This window comes from Vipera berus (assembly GCF_964194415.1).
Source record: "Vipera berus genome assembly, chromosome: 2".
In the NCBI taxonomy this organism is placed as follows: domain Eukaryota; kingdom Metazoa; phylum Chordata; class Lepidosauria; order Squamata; family Viperidae; genus Vipera; species Vipera berus.
This window is the reverse complement of record NC_138203.1, coordinates 257653235-257675804: the sequence shown is the minus strand read 5'-3', so window position 1 is coordinate 257675804 and position 22570 is coordinate 257653235. Positions and strand designations below refer to the sequence as shown.

At 44.7% G+C, this 22570-nt stretch overlaps 1 protein-coding gene across 6 annotated transcripts in view; it reads right to left on the bottom strand.

Moving 5' to 3' along the window:
* The window catches only part of CADPS (calcium dependent secretion activator), a gene marked incomplete at both ends in the record, with an annotated part of 451066 nt that extends 430196 nt beyond the window's left edge, over positions 1 to 20870 (bottom strand). For all 6 annotated transcript variants that reach the window (XM_081320037.1, XM_081320036.1, XM_081320040.1 and 3 more), the window contains one exon: positions 20502 to 20870. In XM_081320037.1, the coding sequence (XP_081176163.1) occupies positions 20502 to 20870 (369 nt within the window). The remainder of the gene's footprint in view (positions 1 to 20501) is intronic.
* Between the last annotated feature and the right edge of the window lie 1700 nt (positions 20871 to 22570).

Here is a 22570-nt window from a genome sequence, read left to right as displayed (position 1 = left end):
AATGCTTCAAACTTTGTGTAGGAGCTGGTGTGTTTCTAGGTTTGTTGAAAAGTCTCTGTCATTCCCTGGCAAAATTGTGAATGCAGATCTTACAAGGTCACCTTAGACTTTGTAAGAACAGGAAAGAAGGGAACTCTGTCTAGAGTCTGTGATATTAAAAAGAGATACAGTGTCTAAAAAATTAGCAAGTATGTATCCGAACTACCAGCCTAAATGTTGGAGGTGTGGTGGTGAAGATGCAACGTACTTTCATATATGGTGGACCTGTAAAAAGGTTAAAGCATTTTGGATTAAAATTTGGTGGAATATGCAGAAGATATTTAAAAAAAGGATAAAGTTTTGTCCACAATTGTTTTTACTGGGCATTATTACTGATACTACTGTTGTGGACACTAAGTTGATGTTGAATTTAATCACGGCAGCAAGACTTTTAGTAGGGCAATACTGGAAGAAGGAAGAACTGCCGACTATAGAAGAATGGACTTTAAAAGTTTCTAACCTGGCGGAAATGGCAAAGATATCGGCGTATTTGAAAGACTATTCGCAACAGAGATATATTGTGGAGTGGAAAAAATGGATTGATTACATCCAGAATAAATATGGGACTAAAAAGTTTCATTTAGCATTTGAATAAGTATTGATGTGATATTTATATTGCTTGTAGTCATTTTATAAGAGTTAAAGTGCGATAGATTTAATAGCTTATTGTTGTTTGCATATGGTAGATTATGATTGTTTTTACTTTTATACCTTGTATTTAGCTCTGGGAAGTCGGGGAGGGGGGAAGGGGAGGGAGGGAGGTGTTGGGGTGAGTTGGGAAGAGGGGAGGGGGTTGGGAGGGGTTTTGTTTTGTTAAAGATAAAATGTACTGAAAAACTTTTCAATAATAATAAAAAAAGAGATACAGTGTGTGAGTGGCCTAACCAAGCCACAATTCATGGCTGCTGAGTTTTATTAGCTCACAAGGTCTCAACCCATTCACGTCTTTTTCATTGTTCATTAAATAAAGTAATTTAGCGTCACATGTTCAATAAACACTTGACACGAATTTAAGCATCCAGTTGCTCATTTTCCAGCTTGCTATACATGGCCTTTCTCTCCCTCATCGTCTAGAACAAGATTGGTTCTCATACGTATAGGAAGAAATATCGTAAATCTTTGGAAACTTTGGCAAAATATTATCCCTTTGGAAGGCTGCAAAGATGACCACCATGGTGTTAGAAAAATAAAAGATATCCACTCTTAACAATTTAATAACGAAAGTAAGCAGTGCAAAAAAAGGTTCCCTCTTCATAAATAAGGGGTACAAATCATTTCTAGCAGACAGAAACAAATAATGTCTTCTACTTATCCCTAGAGCACCGTGAATAGGACCTTAGGCCGTATTTTCTTGGTCTGAGTTGAAAGTTGAAAAGAGAAAGTTGGGACTATGGCTTGTTCCAGCTTCCCGGGGAAATGCTACTACAGGTGGTACTCAACATAGGACCACAACTGAGCCCAAAATTTATGTTGCTAAGCAAGACAGTTGTTCAGTGAGTTTTACAACTTTCCTTGCCACAATTGCTAAATGATTCGCTGCAATTGTTAAGTCTCGGAGTTCTGCTTTATTTGTCTCTGTCTATCAGAACCATGACACCTTCATTGCAGGTGGAATCACATCTTCCACTTTCAATGAAGCTATCACTACTGCATGATCCCAATAACATATCACCTTCCAGGAGGCCTTCACTAATTAAAAGGAGCATAGATCTCATCCACAGGTGGCTGGATTAACAACCTGGCTGATTCAACTTCCTGACAAGGCATATACTCAAACCTATCCCAACTAATCAAGAAGATTATTCCCGTCACTTTGATTGGACCTGTTATGTACTGGGCTTTTGGAATATCACCATGTGTGTTGCTGGAGAACTAACAGTTCTCCAGCAACCCAGACAGGACGTCTCCGGTCCTGCAATTGGTCAACTTTGGGCAGCAACCATGTGTTCAAGCCGATTGGTTGCTACCAGAGGGTCTGGCTATATATTGAGGCAGGGTGACTCCAAATCCTCAGTACAGGTTCTGCTTAAATAAAGAATGAGTTTCTCTGTATTCAACTGCGTGTCTTCATTCCTGCTCATCAGAGCCCACGACATAATAGGACCCATCCAGTCAGAGATCAACTCTGAGCAAATCTGAGTGACTTTACCCACTAGATGCCTAGAATAATCTTCACAGCAGCCCCATAGACAATCTTGTGCCCATTGTTCCCAGCAATGAAAAGGTCATCATAAAAAGGCCTGGTAGATTACTGTGTGTTGTGACAATAGCTGTCTTCGGATGCATTTACAGTATTGTCCCAATGTAATCCCAAACATAATTTTTTATCTGCTCCCAATTAGATTCACTCTTAGTTTTCCTCCAAGTGTACTCTGGGTATCTCTTCAGAAAACAAAGGAACATCCTGGGATTGACAATAAAGATGAGGCCAAATAGGAGAGATTTGATCAAAGACTTTATTATTTGTCCATTCCAGCTGAGATAAGGCCTTTTTTCCCTAGATCCTTGGGAAAAATGTTATCCTCCCTCTGGAACTCGGTAGGCCCTCCTGCCCTGAGAGGAGTGATAGTATCAGCCAAGCCAAAAAGCAATAAGAAAATGATCTCTCTCAGGGATCTTCAAACCTGGCCCTTTTATGACTTGTGGACTTCAACTCCCAGAATTTCTCAGCCAGGCACACTGGCTGAGGAACTCTGGGAGTTGAAGTCCACAAGTCATAAAAGGGCCAAGTTTGAAGACCCCTGATCTATCTGATCACGAGAAAGAACTGGTCTCCCACCTTCCAATCACATGACAGCTGCCCTGAGTTCAAAACTGGATCTAATGTGAGATCCATATATGTCGGGCACTCTGTGACTTCAGTCATGAACTCCTCTGCTTGTACCAGTCTCCACACTGTCCAAGGGCAGATTGAAGGACTCTCAGCATTGGTGACTGCACCCCCAACTCAGCTATGGAACCAAGCAGCTCAGGCAGAGATGTTGCTAAGCAGCAGGGAGGCCAATACCACAACCACAAAACTGGTTGCTCCCTAAAAACCAACGGCAACCATAAGGTCTTGCAACTGATTATTTGCAGGGCAGGGCCTCTGAGAGCTGACAAGGTTTCTTGATAGCCATTCCATCTCCCTTGCCCTGGGATCATAGCTGATGAGAAATACAAAACACAAATCCTAGAGGAATGTCTCTCTGGACCTTGAAGGTCTCAGTTATATTTTCCAGGTTACCTGCCTCCTCCATAATTTTGGTATTATTGCAAACTGACCTGTACTTTAGGACAAGAACTGGAGACCAGGGCTATCAAAGTCTGGTGACCTAGTATAGGGAATAAATGACAGAATAACAGAGTTGGAAGGACTTCTAGTTCAACCTCTTGCTCAAGCAGGAAACCTATTGCATTTCAGACAAATTGTTGTCCAATTTATTCTTAAAAATCTCCAGTGTTGGAACACCCACAGCTTCTGGAGGAAACTCACTCTGGAGGCAACCTGTGGCTGAAATGTGAGATCAGTCTCAACCGACGCCCTGTTCCCCATGAACAACCTGCCCTTGTATCTCAGAGGGATAGAATCAAGCTCATGTGAAGTATTAATACCACTGTACAATGCCTTGGTAAGGCCACACTTAGAATACTGCATCCAGTTTTGGTCACCATGATGTAAAAAAAATATGCTAAGACTCTAGACAGAGTACAGAGAAGAGCAAAAAAGATGATTAGGGAACTGGAGGCTAAAACATATAAGGAACGGTTGCTGGAATTGGGTATGTCTAGTTCAGGGGTCGGCAACCTGAAAAAGCAAAAGAGCCACTGGGAACCGGTTCCATCACACATAAAAAAAAGTGGGAGCCGCGCGCGTGCATCCACGCACGCGAATGCGCATAAAACAAAATGTCGGAATGGGCAGCGGCGGTACCCATTTGGACACCTGCGCGCCCAGCTCTCCAAACCTTTGGAGAGGTGCGCGCGCACCTCCGCCCGAACACCCGTTTGGAGACCTGCTGGTGTTCGGGCGGTGGTGCGGTTTGGAGACCTGCTGGTGCCGGTTTAGAAAGCTGCCGCGGCCCGTTTACAGAGCTACTGAAGGCGGTAGCTCTGTAAACGGGCCGCGGCAGCTTTCCAAACCGGCACCAGCAGGTCTCCAAACGGGTACCGCCGCTGCCCGTTCCGAGAGGTGCGCGCGCAGCTCTCCAAACCTTTGGAGTGGTGCGCGCACACCTCCTCCCATTCGGAGTGGTGCGCGCGCACCTCCGCCCGTTCGGAGAGGTGCGCGCGCACCTCCGCCCGTTCGGAGAGGTGCGCGCGCAACTCCGCCCGTTCGGAGAGGTGCACGCGCAACTCCGCCCGTTCGGAGAGGTGCGCGCGCACCGGGTGACCTGGAGCCGCAGGAGACGGCTTAAAGAGCCGCATGTGGCTCCGGAGCCGCGGGTTGCCGACCTATGATCTAGTTTAATGAAGAAAAGGTCGAGAGGGGACATGATAGGAGTATTCCAATATCTCAGGATATTGCCACAAAGAAGAGGGAGTCAAGCACTTCTCCAAAGCACCTGAAGGCAGGACAAGAAGCAACGGATGGAAACTAATCAAGGAGAGAAGCAACCTAGAACTAAGGAGAAATTTCCTGACATTCCTGACATTCAGAACAATTAATCAGTGGAACAACCTGCCTCTAGAAGCTGTAAATGCTCCAACACTGGACATTTTTAAAGAAGAGACTCGACAGCCATTTGTCTGAAATGGTATAGGGTTTCCTACCTGAGCAAGGGGTTGGACTAGATGACCTCCAAGGTCCCTTCCATCATCATCATCATCATCATTGTTTTATTATTATTATTATTATTATTATTATTATTATTATTATTATTATTATTATTGTTGTTGTTGTTGTTGTTGTTGTTGTTGTTGTTGTTGTTGTTTTGTTGTTGTTGTTGTTGTTATTATTTATTATCTTATGGGTAGGTCTGTCTATCTTCTATCTATCTATCTATCTATCTATCTATCTATCTATCTATCTTATTATTGTTGTTGTTTGTTGTTGTTGTTGTTGTTGTTGTTATTATTATTATTATTATTATTATTATTATTATTATTATTATTATTATTATTATTATTATTCCCATCATCACCCTGATTGCATTGGCTGCTATCATCTGATGCCTCTTCTTAGTCTCACCCCAACCCTGGCTGTTTCTTCCCTTGCCAAAAGACCTTCCCAACAACCACTGACATTCACACACTTAAATGCAACCCTTTTATATACAGGTAGTCCTTGACTTATGACCATTTATTTAGTGACCATTTGAAGTTACAACAACAACACTGAAAAAAGCAATTTAATGATTATTTTTCCCACAACTGTTACCGCATCCCCATGGTCACATGATCAAACTTCAGGTACTTGGCAACTGGGATTTACTGATGACAGCTGCTGTATCCCGGGTTCATATGATCACCATTTGTAATCTTCTCAGATGGTTTCCGACAAGCAAAGTCAATGGGGGAACGACCGCATGATTCACTTCACAACTACAGTGATTTGCTTAACAACCATGGCAAAAAAGGTCGTAAAATGTGGCAAATCTCACTTAACAACTGCCTTGCTTAGCAACAGAAATTTGGGGGTCAGTTATGGTCGTAAATTGAGGAGTACCTGTATATTAAAGTATAAGACCCACCCACAGAAACGAAAGAGCTTAGCCTTTCTGGCATGGAAAATTGAGAAGTCCCAGCAACAGGGAAATTGTTCTCTCTCTCTCTCTCTCTCTCTCTCTCTCTCTCTCTCTTTCTCTCTCTCTCCCTCTCTCTCTCTCTCTCTCCCTCTCTCCCTCCCCCTCTCCCTCCCTCCCTCCCTCCCTCTCTCTCCCTCCCTCTCCCCCTCCCTGTCTCTCCCTCTCCCTCTCTCTCCCTTTCCCTCCCTCCCTCTCTCCCCCTCTCTCTCTCTTGCTCCCTCTCCCTCCCTCTCTCTCTCCCTCCCTCTCTCTCGCTCGCTCCTTCTCCCTCTCCCTAACTCTCTCTCCCTCTCCCTCCCTCTTTCTCTCTCCTTCTCCCTCTCTCTTGCTCCCTTTCCCTCTCCCTCTCCCTATCTCTCCTTCTCCCTCTCTCTTGCTCCCTTTCCCTCTCCCTCTCCCTATCTCTCTCTCTCTCGCTCCTTTTCCTTCTCCTTCTCCCTCTCCCTAACCCTCTCTCCCTCTCCCTCTCCCTCCCTTTCTCTCTCCTTCTCCCTCTCTCTTGTTCCCTCTCCCTCTCTCTCTCCCTCCCTCCCTCTCTCCCTCCCTCCCTCTCTCTCGCTCCTTCTCCCTCCCTAACCCTTTCTCCCTCTCCCTCTATCCCTCCCTCTTTCTCTCTCCTTCTCCCTCTCTCTTGCTCCCTTTCCCTCTCCCTCTCTCTCTCCCTCCCTCTTTCTCTCCCTGTCTCTTGCTTGCTCACTCCCTCTCCCTCTCTCCCTCCCTCTCTCTCTCCTTCTCCCTCTCTCTCGCTCCCTTTCCCTCTCTCTCTCCCTCTCCCTCTCTCTCTCCCTCCCTCTCTCTGTCCCTGTCTCTTGCTCGCTCGCTCCCTCTCCCTCTCTCCCTCTCCCTCTCTCCCTCTCCTTCCCTCCCCCCCTCTGTGCAATAGCTGGCAATCCAGTCTGAACACCTGGCAAGCTGCTTCCTGAAGCATCCCAATCCTGACAGTATTTTCTTAAGATGGCTTAAAATTAAATAGCATTAATACCAGATAGGAGAAGCTTAAGAATGCAGTGCAGATATGCAGTATGTGGAGAAGAGCTATAAATAATCTTCTACAAGAGAGAAGTCTGTTCCGTGGATAAAAGAATAGGGTAAAGAAATGTTTACAGTGCAATTGTTTTATTGATTATATCTCTAAGACAGTAATTCACGATAAATGATTAACTGCCAACCCACCACACGGGCATCTTAAAACAATTCACCAGAAACTTGGATTGAAAGGTAATTTATTTGCATTCCCCATTTTGTTAGTTGCTTTCTCAAGATGGAGAAGGGTAAATATTTAAAGTGCAATTAAATTAAGCTGGATACGGCTGCTGTCAAAGGAATGGCTGGAATATTTTCACCTTGTCTATCTCCAGCATGGCATTTCATGCTTAGAATGCTTTCATTCAATACGAGAGAGCTGAATTAAATTGGCTCTGGTTTAAAATGATGCATCACTAGTTGTGTAGAATTTTTTTTTTAAAAAATGAAATTTGGCGTATGTAAATTCCAGCAAGAAAACCAACAAAAGTAATCCAGGCAATGCTGCCTGAATACCATTTGTGAATGATTTTTTGCCAATTTCTATAGACACCCTACTTTGCACAACTGATTACAAGGAAAATCTGCTTCTTGCCGTGTGAAACCTACTCTCTTATATATTGTGTTGGCATAACATAATTTCCTGATGCCACTGCTAACATCTTCCCTAAAGCAATCTAACTTCTTGCCTATACGTTCTGATTAATCATCCACTTTGATTGAATGGTTCTGACCTCATCTGGGAGGGGAGGCAGAGATGACTCAACTTTTATGTTTCAAAAAATAAGGAAGAAGCTTTACTCTCTGTATAATAACGTCAAACCCAACTCAGATTTCCTACGGAGGGCATTCTAAAACTTGTTAAGACATTACTTTATATCAAACTGAGACAGATAACACCCCCAAAGATATGAACTTTTCTCGTCCTTTTCCATTTCATCGAGGAGCTGTGCTGATAATGCTCCCTCAAATTGTGGCATTGCTCAATTACTCATCCCAAAATATGTTTTTAATTGCAAGTCTTGTCAATAAATGAGGATTAGTGTATATTTAATACATACTGTATTTGACATGTTCCCTTCATTGTAAAAAATGAACAGCTGATCCATTATTAAAGATGTTCAGCACAGACATTTGTTATTTCGAGTCAAGGAACCAGAGTGCCCTGAATTACTATAAAAGTAATCTCTCTAGCATGGTGAGCCCAGTGGTGGGATTCAAATATGAGAACAACCAGTTCTCTGTGTGGATGCTGCTTCTGGAAGTCCATTCTGGGCCTGGAAAACAAAAAATTAGCTACCGGTTCTGCTGAAGTGGTGTGAACCGGCTGAATCCCACCACTGGATGGCCCAAAATCTTTTGGGCAGCAGGGACCGGTTCCGTGGAGAGAGGTTTTTCCACGGAACGGAGGGGGCGTGGTTTCAAGCGCTTCCTGCATCCCACAGATGGGGCTTCACTTGTTTGCGTGGCCCAGTTTCTGGCATACTGAGGCCCGGTATCGGATCCATGGATCCCTACTCTAGCAGACTACAACAAATGAACATTAGGTTAAAGCTGACCCATTCTCCTATGCAACAACCTTTAGATAACAAGGTGAGGTTCTAAATATGAGGAAATGATCCCTCCTAAGAAGGGTTATCTGTCTTTATATGTCACGATCAAAAGATCCCAGCAGCAGCTATGAATATGAAATCAAACAGGGTGAATCATTAGCCCATTGATCCACTTTCCAGAAAATAGTTCAGTTCATTCACTGTCCACATCCTAGAGAAGCCTCTGCAATTCAGATCACAGGACTCTGCATAGGGAGTTGAGGCCTTCAGAGCAAAACATTTTAAGTCAACTAAGCCATAAATTATAGAAAAATATCTCTCTCTCTCTCTCTCTCTCTCTCTCTCTCTCTCTCTCTCTCTCTCTCTCTCTCTCTCTCTCTCTCTCTCCCTTTTCCAACCAGCCCCAACACAGAGAGAGGGGAGGGGAGACAAGGAGAGAAAGAGACAGAGCAACATCCAAGGTATCTTAAAATTATTTTATCCTGGAGGAAATTCATTGCCCAATTTTGAAATGAAGCAGATCGCTAGCAGCTGAATGAGCCATTTGAGGAGGATGTTGCACCTCTGTGTCTCCCAATTAATTAAATAGTTCAGAAAAAAGCCCCTACAGCATTAACTAATAAGAGTCACTGCAAGTTTGCAAACTGTCCTTAAATTTACAGAGAAGAAACTAAATTCCAGGAACCAAACCATTATCAGTTGTCAATGATTTGGTACATTATTGTGCCTCTTGTTATCCTCCCTGATTTTTTCCCCCCTATAGTCTATTTATATTTTTATTTAAGTAAATCCCTTTAGAAATGCATTAGTGATGAGTGTAGAGTTTAAGTGCTTTGATGATTATGACAATTAGGACGCCTATGAAAATCTTTAGTGATAGGTTATTTCAACAGCCTGCAATCCCCTTGCTGGCTGCTGTGTTCCCGCATCTATAACCAATCTTGCCTATTACATATTTTAGAGTGGATTATCCTTCTTCAAGTAAAAAAAAACATTCTCAGCAGATCAGAAATCTGCATACTTTCAAAAGCAAGTCCATTAAAGAAATAGCTTTTCCTATTTTTAAAGGATAAATTATGAACATTACAAAGCTGATGTAAGTGGTAATCTCCAACATTTCCACAATCCTTTAATATTTGCTGTCAGCATTTATTCAAAGTGCACGTAATTACATTATTGCACTGCTAGTATTTTATATTTTGTTCACCTAACATCTTGTAGTTGGGAGAGCAAGCAATTTTACAGGGGTCACAAAAGAGAATAGTATGTGGCTTTATAAATATGGCCCATTGTTACCTAAGAATGCTTTTGTAGAACCAAATTAAAATCCATCTATTTCAGCTTTCACATTTCAGGAACGATTAATCTGATGTTTCCAAGAGCTCATAAAATATATGACTCCCAGAAAGCATAATATTGCTTATATCATTTACTTACATTGCATCTTATTTGCCCACTCACTCCATATGGAGGGCTTGTTTGAAGAATATGTGTCATTTTCCTGGAATATGTGTATCATCTGCAACATGACTATTAGCGTCTATTCACTCCTAATGCAAGTTTTTATTAGAAGATAGGGACTCTACATCATGTAGACCGATGGATAAGGAACACGGCAATGGTACTCCAATAATACCTGAAAAGTCAGGGATTACTTATGGGTCTACTGTAAATGTCTTATAGCAATAGCACTTAGACCAGGGATGTCAAACTGTTGGCCCGCGGGCCAGATGCATCATAGCAAAAGTGCACCCACCCATTGCCAGCAATGAAAAAAAAGTCATGATACGTCGAGACACATCACGTGACATTGGGAGTTTGACACTCCTGATTAGACTTATATACTGGTTCACAGTGCTTTATAGCCATCTCTAAGCGGTTTACAGAGTCAGCATATTTCCCCCAATAATCTGGGTCCTCATTTTACCGACCTCGGAAGGATGGATGGCTGAGTCAAGCTTCAGCCGGTGAGAATCGAACTGCCGAACTGGCAGTCAGCAGAAGTAGCCTGCAGTACTGCATTCTAACCACTGCACCACCATGGCTCTTATGTATCCTTCTATGGTGGAGAATGAAGGTTGTCACATGAGAAAGCCAGTTTGGTCTAGTGCAGGGGTAGGCAACCTCAGCTCTTTTATGACTCATGGACTTCAACTCCCAGAATTCCTGAGTCAGCATAGCTGACTCAGGAATTCTGGGAGTTTATTTATTTATTTATTTTTATTTATATTTAAATTTATATACTGCCCTATTCCCGTAGGACGCAGGGCGGTTTACAGGGAAAATTAAAAGTTAAAATACATCATATACAATTAAAAATGATTAAAACTAAGATTAAATTAATCCCTGAACTTAACTAAAACCCCATTAATTAAAAATTAAAACCCCTCAGTCTGGGCCAGACAACTCAAAAAACCAAGTTTTCAAGTCCCTACAAAATGAGCGAAGGTCGGGGCGGTCCTAAGCTCCGTGGGAAGCTGGTTCCAAAGGGCCGGCGTGCCCACAGAGAACGCCCTTCCCCTGGGGATAACCCGCCGGCATTCCTTAACCGGCAGTACCCTAAGAAGGCCCTCCCTGTGGGAGCGCACAGGACGATGGGAAGTTGATGCCGGCAGCAGGTGTTCCCTTAGATAATCCGGACCCAAGCCATTTAGAGCTTTATAGGTCATTACCAGCACCTTGAATCTCACCCGGAGGGCAACCGGAAGCCAATGCAGCTCACGGAGAAGAGGTGTTACATGGGAGTATCGGGAAACTCCCATAACAACTCGCGCAGCTGCATTCTGCACCAGTTGAAGCCTCTGAGTGGTCCTCAAGGGCATCCCCATGTAGAGAGTGTTGCAGTAGTCTAGCCGGGAGGTCACAAGCGCATGGGTGACTGTGCGTAGGGCATCTTGGTCCAGATAGGGCTGCAACTGGCGCACCAAATGAAGCTGGGCAAAAGCCCCCCTGGTCACGGCTCCTATATGATCTTAAAAATTGAGCCGTGAATCCAAGAGGATGCCCAAGTTGTGAGTCCTATCGACGGGGGGTAACACCTCACCCCCCATCATTAGTGGTGGAACAACCTGGTTTATCCGAGATGCCGATATGCACAGCCACTCAGTCTTAGCAGGATTGAGTCGAAGCCTGTTTCTCCCCATCCAAACCCGGACCGCTTCCAGGCAACGGGACATCACATCGAGTGCATCACTGGGTTGGTTCGGGGTAGAAAGGAAAAGTTGGGTATCATCAGCGTACTGATGATACCCCACCCCGAAACCATGAATGAGCTCGCCCAGCGGTTTCATGTAGATGTTGAGCAGCAGGGGAGAGAGGACCGACCCCTGAGGGACTCCACAAATGAGAGACCTCGGGGCGGACCTCTGCCCTCCTGTCAACACCGACTGCGAGCGGCCCAGGAGGTAGGAGGAGAACCACCGTAAAACGGTGCCTCCCACTCCCAACCCACTGAGACGCCGCAGTAGGATACCATGGTTGATGGTATCGATAGCCACTGAGAGATCTAAAAGGACTAGGACAGAGGAACATCCCCTGTCCCGAGCCCGCCAGAGATCATTCACCAGTGCGACCAATGCCATCTCCGTGCTGTACCCGGGCCTGAAACCCGATTGGTACGGGTCCAGATAATCAGTTTCCTCCAGGAACAGAGGAAGCTGATGCGCCACCACACTCTCAACAACCTTCGCCAAAAAGCGAAGGTTGGAGACCGGACGATAGTTATTTAAAACAGCCGGGTCCAGGGCAGGCTTCTTGAGGAGGGGCCTCACCACCGCCTCCTTCAAGGCAGCTGGGAAGATACCCTCCTTCAAGGAAGCAGTTATTACTGCCTGGAACCAGCCTCGTGTCTCCTCCCGAGCCACATAAACCAGCCAGGAGGGGCACGGGTCCAGTAAACAAGTGGTAGAGCTCAGTCTCCTCATAATCCTGTCCACATCATCGGGAGAAACAGGGTCGAACTCAGTCCAGATAACATGCTCAAGACCGCTTGATTCTTCCATGCCAGACTCTGCCCAGTCAGAGTCCAAACCGGTCCGGATCTGAGTGACTTTGTCCACCAGATGATGACTAAACTCCTCAGCCCGACCCTGTAAGGGTTCCTCCCTCACCTCCCGATTAAGGAGAGAGCGAGTCACCCTAAACAGGGCGGCTGGGCGATTATCTGTGGACGCGATGAGGGCAGCGAAGTAATTAGACTTCGCCGTCCTCATCGCAGCGAGGTAAGACCTTGTGAAGGCTCTTAGTCGCAATCGGTCAGATTCAGACCGGGTGGACCTCCAACCGCTCTCTAGACCCCATCTCTGACGCTTCATCTCCCGGAGCTCCACAGTAAACCATGGAGCCCAACGGGATCTGTGCTGAGTCTGGGGTCGCAAGGGTACAACACGGTCAAGTGCCTCGGCAGCCGCCCTTTCCCAGGCATCAACCAAGGCATCGACCGGGCTGTGACTGAGGGAGATAGGTAAGGACCCAAGCGCCGTCTGGAACCGTTCTGGGTCCATTAGGCGCCTGGGATGGAACCATCTGGTCGGTTCCACAGCCCGGCAGCGGGGGGTGGCACAATGGAAGACCAGCCGCAGGAGATAATGATCAGACCATGACAGGGGGACAACAGATGGCGAGCCCCCTCCCAAATCATCCAACCATTGTCCAGATAGAAAAATCAGGTCAAGGGTGTGACCCGCCCCATGAGTCGGGCCCTGAATTACTTGAAGTCCATGAGTCATAAAAGAGCCGAGGTTGCCTACCCCTGGTCTAGTGGTTAAGGCAGTGGGGTTACCACAGGTAGCTCTTGACTTACAACAGTTCATTTAGTGATTTATGACCGTTTTTTAAGGTTACGACCTTTGCAGCATCCCCATCATCATGTGACCAAAATTCAGAGGCTTGGCAACTGGTTCATATTTATGACTGTTGCTGTGTCCTTCTGACAAGCAAAGCCCCCTCACAAATCATCCAACCATTGTCCAGATAGAAAAATCAGGTCAAGGGTGTGACCCGCCCCATGAGTCGGGCCCTGAATTACTTGAAGTCCATGAGTCATAAAAGAGCCGAGGTTGCCTACCCCTGGTCTAGTGGTTAAGGCAGTGGGGTTACCACAGGTAGCTCTTGACTTACAACAGTTCATTTAGTGATTTATGACCGTTTTTTAAGGTTACGACCTTTGCAGCATCCCCATCATCATGTGACCAAAATTCAGAGGCTTGGCAACTGGTTCATATTTATGACTGTTGCTGTGTCCTTCTGACAAGCAAAGTCAATGGGGAAGCCAGATTCACTTAACCACTGGGTTACTAACTTATCAGCTGCACGGATTCACTTAACAATTGTGGCAAAGAAGGTCATAAAATGGCACAAAACTCACTTAACAAATGTCTCACTTAACAACAGAGATTTTGGCCTCAATTGTGCTTCTAAGTCGAGGACTACCTTGTACGTGGAGACTGTCCATTCAAGTTCATATTTTGGCCATGAAAGCCAGCTGGTGGACTTTGAGCCGGTCAGTCCAACCAACATCACAGGATTGTGGTTGTGAGGAAAATAGGAGGAGGAAGGTGTGTTGTAAAAAAAAAACTGCCGCCTTGAATTATTTGTAAAACAATTATTATTATTTGTAATAAAGAAATACAGTAAATAAATAAAGAAACCATAAACACATGCTGAGCTGATGAAGTAAAGCCTTTAAGAAATCAGTATTACAGAACAAAACTGATAGTTCAATATGACTTTTTTTTTCCAAAGCAGACTATGAGAAAGTTTTATTATCCATGAAAATTCATTCTATTCTTCAAATTTCAAATCTGAGAAAATTCCATTTTCTGCTGAAAATCTAGCCAGAATGTTAGTTTGGGTAGGGATGGTGACTTTCCATGATGACATTCCCTGGGATTCAGACGAAGCTACAAGTCCCATCTCCTGCCAGAGATAAGCTTAGCAATTTCATAAAGAGAATGTAGTTCTTCTACTGTAGCTGGACATCTGCAGAAAAACACCTGGTTAAATTGATATGAAACTTGTTTTCCCACTTCGTTGCCATGCTTCTCAAACAAACTATGTGGTGTTTCACTCTGGGGGAATTAGAGACAGTGTACCTTTATTCAGTTTTTATTTTCCCCCCCCATGGAAAACTACTTCAGTTAATTCATTAGGAACAATGATTCATGACATGAAACAAATGCTTCACTTATTATCATTTCAATCTATCTCATCATCCCTTTCACCTGCCCATAGTCCTTAGGCAGTGCAATTCATGATTATGACTAAGTTGCACAACTCTTAGAGCATCATGTGGTTCTTTTGAAGGCAGACGTCTGCTCAGGGTTAACCTCCCAAGAATTTAAACCAGGGGTCTTCAAACTTGGCCCTTTTATGACTTGTGGACTTCAACTCCCAGAATTCCTCAGCCAGGCACGCTGGCGGAGGAATTCTGGGAGTTGAAGTCCACAAGTCATTAAAAGCGCCAAGTCTGAAGACCCCTGATTTAAAACCCCTTTTTTGATCCCACCACCTGTTGAGTCCCATTTGGCAGTAACACAAGAAAGGACCTTCTTGGTGATCGCTGCAATTTCCTTCCGTTCTCTTTGTTGTTCTTTTGCCTGAAGGAAGAAACTGTTTTATTCCAACAAGCTATTTGGCTTTTAAAATGTGTTTTTTTTAAAAAAAGCAAACAGCTTTTAAATAGGTGTGAATGTCTTTTTTATTTATTTATTTTCTTCTATATTTCATTAACATGTATTTTTATCAGCACTGTTGGGCTGTCAGCAATACAGAGTGCTACTTATTGGGATAGTTAGAACATGAATTTAGTAAATGCAGGATAAATTAAGAAGCCTACAACTGATACAAAGGACTGTAATCCTTGTCTCCCTCAAGGAGACAAGAACTTAAATTGTGCTATTCAGTGGCATGTCCCTAATCAATAAGCACAACAGTGTAACTGCTGCTTAGCAATTGTGTGCTCATGTGTCAAAAGCTGCCTTCCTTGGGAAAAACTGTTTAATTTGGGTGGGGAAGAGAAGAAAGCAATGTGTAGGAGAAAAAAAAAACCTGAATAAAACAGAGTCAAGATTTAGTATTCTCAGAATACTAAAATCTCTGTCAACGGTTCCAAGTGGATCTGGAACAAATGAGTCATTTTACTGTAGGAAATATATTTCTAAAATCAATCTGTTTGAAACAGCACATGAGCTCTCATCACAATCCCTATTAAAATATCTAAAAAATACCATTCAGCTTGTCCAAACTTCGATTGATTGGTATAAAAGAAATGTAACACTGGGAACACCATAGGAAAACCACAAAGTAAACTAATTTCACTTTTTAATTTGTCAGTAAGAAAGATCATCTGTCTTAAAACAGAAATTAACATGTTAGCATCTCTTTTAGAGGTGTGCTATTGCTTTGGATTTAAAAATAGCCTGGTAAATGCATGAACACAGTATCTGTCTGGAACTTATTAAAACAGCTGTATCTTTTCCCACAGTTGGCTAGCTGACTTCTGTCACCTGATCCCAAGGAAAAATGTGGGTATTTTAAAGGAGCACAGATAGATATTTTTGCTCTTTTGTACTCCAAAGGAATTTTGGAATCAAATTCAAAGTCCAACCCTTATGCATGTTTTTATAAATAAGTTATGTATATATGCATCAAGAGGGACGCAGTGGCTCAGTGGGTTAGGATGCTGAGCTTGTCGATCAGAAGGTCAGCAGTTTGGCGGGTTGAATCCTGAGTGCTGCGTAACAGAGTGAGCGCCTGTTACTCGTCCCAGCTTCTGCCAACCTAGCAGTTCTAAAGCATGTAAAAATGCAAGTAGAAAAATAGAGACCACTACGGTGGGAAGGTAACGGCGTTCCGTGCGCCTTTGGCATCTAGTCATGCCGGCCACATGACCACGGAGACGTCTTCAGACAAGCACTGGCTCTTCGGCTTTGAAACGGAGATGAGCACCAGCCCCTAGAGTTGGAAACGACTAGCACGCATGTGCGGGGGAAACTTTACCTTTTTATATGCATCATGCATGCAATATTCTAATGCCAATCTCTCACTTTTCTAGTTAAAAGAATCCCAGTGCTGGACCTGAAGGGAAAAAATATTTGAAACCTCCCTGAAGAACTACTCTTAGCTAGATTAGACAGCACTTTGGGATATGAATTGTATTATTGTTGTTTTAATTCAGTACAAGGATACATACAGTACATTCATGTTGTTCAACATTGCTTCCCCCACCCCCACCCCGGTTTCTTTTTCCTGGGCTCTTTGCTTCGGACAAGGCTAGTTCTCATTTCACCATAACTCGATTGACTTTTGTTGAACATGACTGTTGTTCAGTTACAATTTGCATTGTGAATACAGCATTTTCCCCTCCTCCTTTTTAGAACAGCCTGGCATAACAGGTAACATTTGACATTACAGATTGCAAGTCAAGACCAATCAGTGATCGTGGCTTATCAGAACTTTGAATCAAAGTCTTCCAAAATATGGAGGCAAAATTTTCTGATCCATTTTGTTCATCACCACGTTATTTTTGCAAAACCTAATGAATGTTCCACCTTTATTTTTTTTCCCTGCCCAAGATGAAGAACATACAAATGAGGAAAATATAATTTTGCCATCACGTATTACTGTATAATGCAGGAGTTCCAAGGCAAGGATACAGAAATCTAATCGGTGTTATTATCAGTCTATGAAACACAGCTGAGAAACATATGTAGGAATTTGACTTTCTGTCCACATCAAAATCTTCAAACTGTGTTGACCTGATATGCTTTTCCACTTCCTCATGCTTGAATGGACTAATAATAGCTTTGTGGCGTGACAGAGCTGAATGAATGTCATCCTCGTCAATGTGTCCTAGAGTCATTTTGGTATATAAAGGTCATTGGCAGAAATAAAACTAATATACATTCCTCAGAATTGGACTTTCAAAGAGTAATTGAATCTAAATGTGAACTTTTTGTATTTGGTATGATAATAATTACAAAGACAACCCAAATGCATCAGAAATTTGTTTGACTGGAAAATAGGAATAAGGGAAGAGGCAGCCATAACTAGGTTTTCTGGATTTCTTTGGCAAAAACATTCACCCAAATTAATCTGTGACTGATGATTGTATTTTTGTCATGTTAATATATCCTGTCTTTCCTCAGGATGCTCAAGGTAGTGCTCTTGTGAGTTGCCATTTTTTTCATCTTATCACCGTGTGAACTGGATTGAATTAATGACTGATGTGTAAGTTCCATACTTGACTAAAGAACTTCCTGATTCTCCTGGACCCAATTCATTTCCTCAAACATTCCTGTAAAACTGACAGGTGTCCTTTTCATTGGTTGCCAAATTAAATCAGTCAGTCCGTCTGTCCGTCCGTCCGTCTGTCCACCCATCTATCTATCTATCTATCTATCTATCTATCTATCTATCTATCTATCTATCTATCTATCTATCTATCTATCTATCTATCTATCTATCGCTTATACAGTCACCCATTTCATAAAACAAGTGACTTTGCCTGTGTCAGACTCTACCCAAGTGCCTCTCTCTTTAATTCTTAATTAGTTTTCTCCATTTTAAGACATTGTTTTTTTAGTAGTTTTCTGTCATTGTATCCCATCAGTCATGTTAGTACAGGGGTGTCAAACTGCCGACCCACGGGCCGGATGCGTTATGGTAAAACTACGCCCACCCCACTGCCAGCAAAGGAAAAAAGTTGCGATATGTCGCAACACATCACGCGACGCTGCGAGTTGGACACCCCTGTGTTAGTATTATGCCTGGAAGAAGAACATTTCTTTATGCCCTAACAGGAAGCTGCTATTCATTCAGAAATACACATGAGCACAAACATACTTTGCAGGCCAACAGTAGGATTACTCAGATTTCTGCCCTGTAAACACTTATGCTGATACCAGAATATAAATCAAATGTTTGCATGTCTTGGGCTGTTTACAAGGCAAAGATTGTGACAGAAGAATATGCTACATTTCTTAAATATTATGTTCTATCATTTATTGTGCATGGAAATTTGAAGGAATGTAAGCAATCATCATCCCAACATCTTAATGTAAAGAGTTTATACCTTGGTCTAATTACATAATGCAAAACTCAACTCTGAAATATAGCTTTGCAATATATTAGTGGAAAGTTTCCCTCATATTCCAGACTTTCTAAAAGTCACAATCTCATACGTACTTCCTCCCAACAAAAATCCCATTTCACTCAGTGAGACCTATTGGCCATAAGCATGATACTAATTGGAATGTTACTTTGAGTTCGGCAATAAGACATCCTAGGATAAAAATATGTCACAAATTCATTGGCTGACCTTGGGGAAAACCTCACTTATTTTTTTCTTTATTTAAGTCTGATTTCAACTGTTAAAAAAACCCTCTCCACCATTGGTCTCTGCTTTGTTTCCAGGACATACCAAACGAAATGCAAACATGAAATCACTTTTTACTTTCGATATACCAACAGTTCACTAGAAAATACACGTCCTGCTGAATATAGAATGAAATGCAGATATTTAAAACATGTTTTCCCCAGAAGGAATGGATAGCAATGAAGCATTAAATACCTTTACATTCCCCTTTTTGGATTATTCTAGTTTTTACAGCCTCTTCACTGTTCTTTAAATTAATGTATTTGTACTCTATGTTTACTACTATGTGCCATCAAGATCACAAGACTTAACTCTGCAGGCATCGCTGTCTCTGGTCATAGAATTTTGCAGGACCCATCTGTGCTGACTGCTTTCAAAGGGAGGAGATGAGAAGAAGTGAAGTGAACTAATGTGAAACATGCTCACCTATTGTTAGACATCAAACACTGCAGCAAGAAGTGTTATGGCCAGAGCATCTTCAGCAAGGGCACAAAAACAACCCTGAAATAATTGGTCCTCTCCATGGCATGAGCACAGCAGGTAGGTGTATCAGCATAACCTTTGTGAAGATCTCCAGGAGAGCAATGGATTGGCCACTTCTCCCAGGAAGACCCTTAGAAAAATGGGGAACTCTTGGGCAAGGCAGAGGACAAAGGACAAGTCTCAAAGCTCAAGACATACCTCTCTCTCTCTCTCTATAACTCACTTCTTTTCCTCTCCTTTGGCATATGGAGATTGGAGCAAAATGCCAGCTCCCTCTTAGCATTAGCTGCAGTTATGTAAGGCCACAAGGAGAAAAGCAGCCAAGAAAGGCAATAGGTCATCTGACCTCTCGTTGACATGATTGCTGCTGATGCAGTAAACGCTTGGACTTCTTTCTCCTGCTGAGGATTTGTTTTACACTCCTCCCCAACTCTCGGGGTTCCTCCTTACTCTCCACCTCTCCCCAAAGTACTACCTACTACTCCATGGACGAGAGGCCTTGTGTCCCCCTGATGTCCTTCCAGCTTCCTCGGCTCCTGCTGCATTCTCCTGCTGCAGGCGCCACCCAGCCTCGGCTCAGGTTCCATCTCTGTGGACAGGCCAATGGACCTGAACCAGAAGAGCTGCTTTCAGACCTTGATTTTTACAAGAGAACAGCTACTACCCAGGGGACAGACTTAAGTCCCAGCAAATGTATGAGGTGTTTTTAACACCCAAGGAGAGAGATCTCACAGAGGTGCCAGGTGCATTTTTAACTTGCAGAGGCACCATTTACTGTTCCATACCAGACAGCAATCTCTCTCTCTCTCTCTCTCTCTCTCTCTCTCTCTCTCTCTCTCTCTCTGTCTCTCTCTCTGTCTCTCTCTCTCTCTCTCTCTCTCTCTCTCTCTCTCTCTCTCTCTCTCTCTCTCTCTCTCTCTCTCTCTCCTCTCACTCAACAAATACAAGTTGCTTTTTCCCTTGAGGTTTGGGGACTGCTAACAGCCTTCTCCCCCAGAGAATCTTGTAAAGAGAGATGATTTCACAGCTCTGCATAAACTCTCTGGTTGCCAAGCCCCCTCCAGCACTGCCCCTCAACCAGCAGGGAAACTTGCAAAGGAAAGGGCCCTGGACACAGCCGTCTGGGGAAACTTTCTGCAGCAAGATCAACCCGCTCCTCGTCCTGACTCTGGATTCTGACGTGTGCCATGTAGTGTTTCTCCATACCCAGGTGCCTCGGACCCTCCCCAGATATTTCTCTGGGCAGGTCCGGCTTCCTCGCCGACTTGCCTACCTCTACTGTTCTCTTTAGCAAGACTTTACCTTTTGTTGCCTCCGGGCCATATCGGTGGGCTGCTTGGCATTGAAGGGGTAGGCGATGCACCTCATGACGAAGACGTAAAGCTGCAGCTTCTTCTTCCTCTCTTCTTCCTCCTTCTGCAGCCTTTCCAGCTCTTCCTTCTCCTTCTCGCTCACCACGGAGGGGCTCGGGCTGGAAGGCCGGACGCTGCTCCCGCTCCGGCTGCAGGGCTGCAGCCCGCCGCTGCTCCCGCCACCACCGCCCCCAGAGCTCTCACTGGTCCGGCTGGGAGAGAGCCGAGCCCCCGAAGCTGCTGGGGCCAGCACTTCCTTACTGCTCTCCTCTTCCACGATCTCATCGGATTCTTCTTCACTGGACGACGGGTCCAGCATGTTGGCCGCGGACTAGTGGCCGCACTCGGCGGGGCTAACGACAGCGGCGCAAAGCCCGGACGGATTGCTCTGGCGCCCTTCCTTCAACGCCTCCCCGGCTCCTCCTGCCTGCTTTCGCAATCGCAGCTAAAGGAGCGGGAGGATCGCCAGCCGATCCGGGGTGGGGGGTGGGGGTGGGGGAAAGGAGCCTTCACGAAGAGCGGCGGAGGCAGCGGACGGCAGAGAACGCACCGCCGCCGTCTTCCCAAGCTTACGTGGGTTGATGGCTTTAACTCTTGCCTCCCCAGGCGGGCTCCGCTGCTAGCGAGAGAAGGAGAGCGAGATCAAAGGCTGCTGCCTGCCAGCTTACTCCTCACCCAGGGAGGCCGGTTCGGTCCCTCCAGCTCTCTCTTTCCCTCTTTCTCACTCTCTCTCTCTCTGTGGGGATACGGGAGACCGAAGAGGCTCTGGCGCGCCTTAGCCTTCCTTCTGGCTCCTTTCCTCCTTACAGCGATTCCTTGGCAAAGGAATCACGCCGCAGCGCGCGAGGAGCTCTCCAAGGTGCTGAGAAGCGAGTCACCAACTGCAGCGGCACCGAGAGCGCTCGGTCGGTGCAAGCAGCAGCAGCAGCAGCAGCAGCAGCAGCAGCAACAAGCAGAACGGCCCACCCCTGACTGCGCAAGCTCAGTGCGGCCTCCTCCTCTTTTTCCTCCCTTTTCTCCGCGCGCGGCCGCCGCACATGACTATTTGCGAAAATGAAGCCCCCACCCTTCCGAGGCGTTTGCCCTTACCTCACCTGCTCCCGCCCCGCCCCGCCCCACCTGGCCGTGGCGTGGCGTGGCTGTGGTTGTTCTTGCCTTGACTCTTCCCCTTCTCGCTTTGCCTGGAACGACTTAGCAAAGAAATGGGAGGAGGCGGCGAAGAAAGGATGGGTACCCTAACCAGGAGGCTTCTGGGGAGAGGAGCGGGGAGCAGCGCCTGAAATCCTTTCAAAAATGGGGAAGGTAAGGGGACGCCTCGGGATCCCCCGCTTAATGTAGTTATTAGATATTTTTTTTAATCTCGCCTTTATTCCTTTATACAAGTAACTCAAGACAGCGAACATATACGATACTCCTTCCTTCTCTTTTCCCCCCACAACAACAACCCTGTCGGGAGGGGTCAGAGGAGAGAGAGAGGGAGAGACTCAAAATACCGTTTCTTCCGGCTTTCATGCCTAACAGTCTCCTGCTCTCTAGCCTGTTGCCTTTAATCACTAGAACGAACTGGCTCTTAAAACTGAATAGTGGGAAATTTGGGATGAATGAAAACTGAAATTTAGCAAAACTGAAATTTAGGAGGGGACTAATACTAAGGGGGAAGAGAGGGGTGTGTGTGTATTGGGTTACCGACCTTGCAGCCCATCAAACATCTTTTGGAAACAACAGTGCAGATTAATTTCAAAGAGCTGATCAAAGGGAGGAACTCTCTGGAGAGCAGCTTGCATGTCATTGCAACCCCCCTCTAGCTCTGTTAGTTGAGACCAAAGACTCTGTAGTTTCTGCAGGGGCCAGACTGGGAAGAATTTCACAGCCTCCCGCTGGAGATCAGAGACATGAAGCCCCCAAGAGGGATTGTCTGTGCCGCTGTGATAATTAGCAGCCTCTTTCACCCTGCAGCTGCCTAATCACCTGTAAGAACAAACTCTTACTCTAACTTTTCTTCGTAGTCTAGACCAAAAA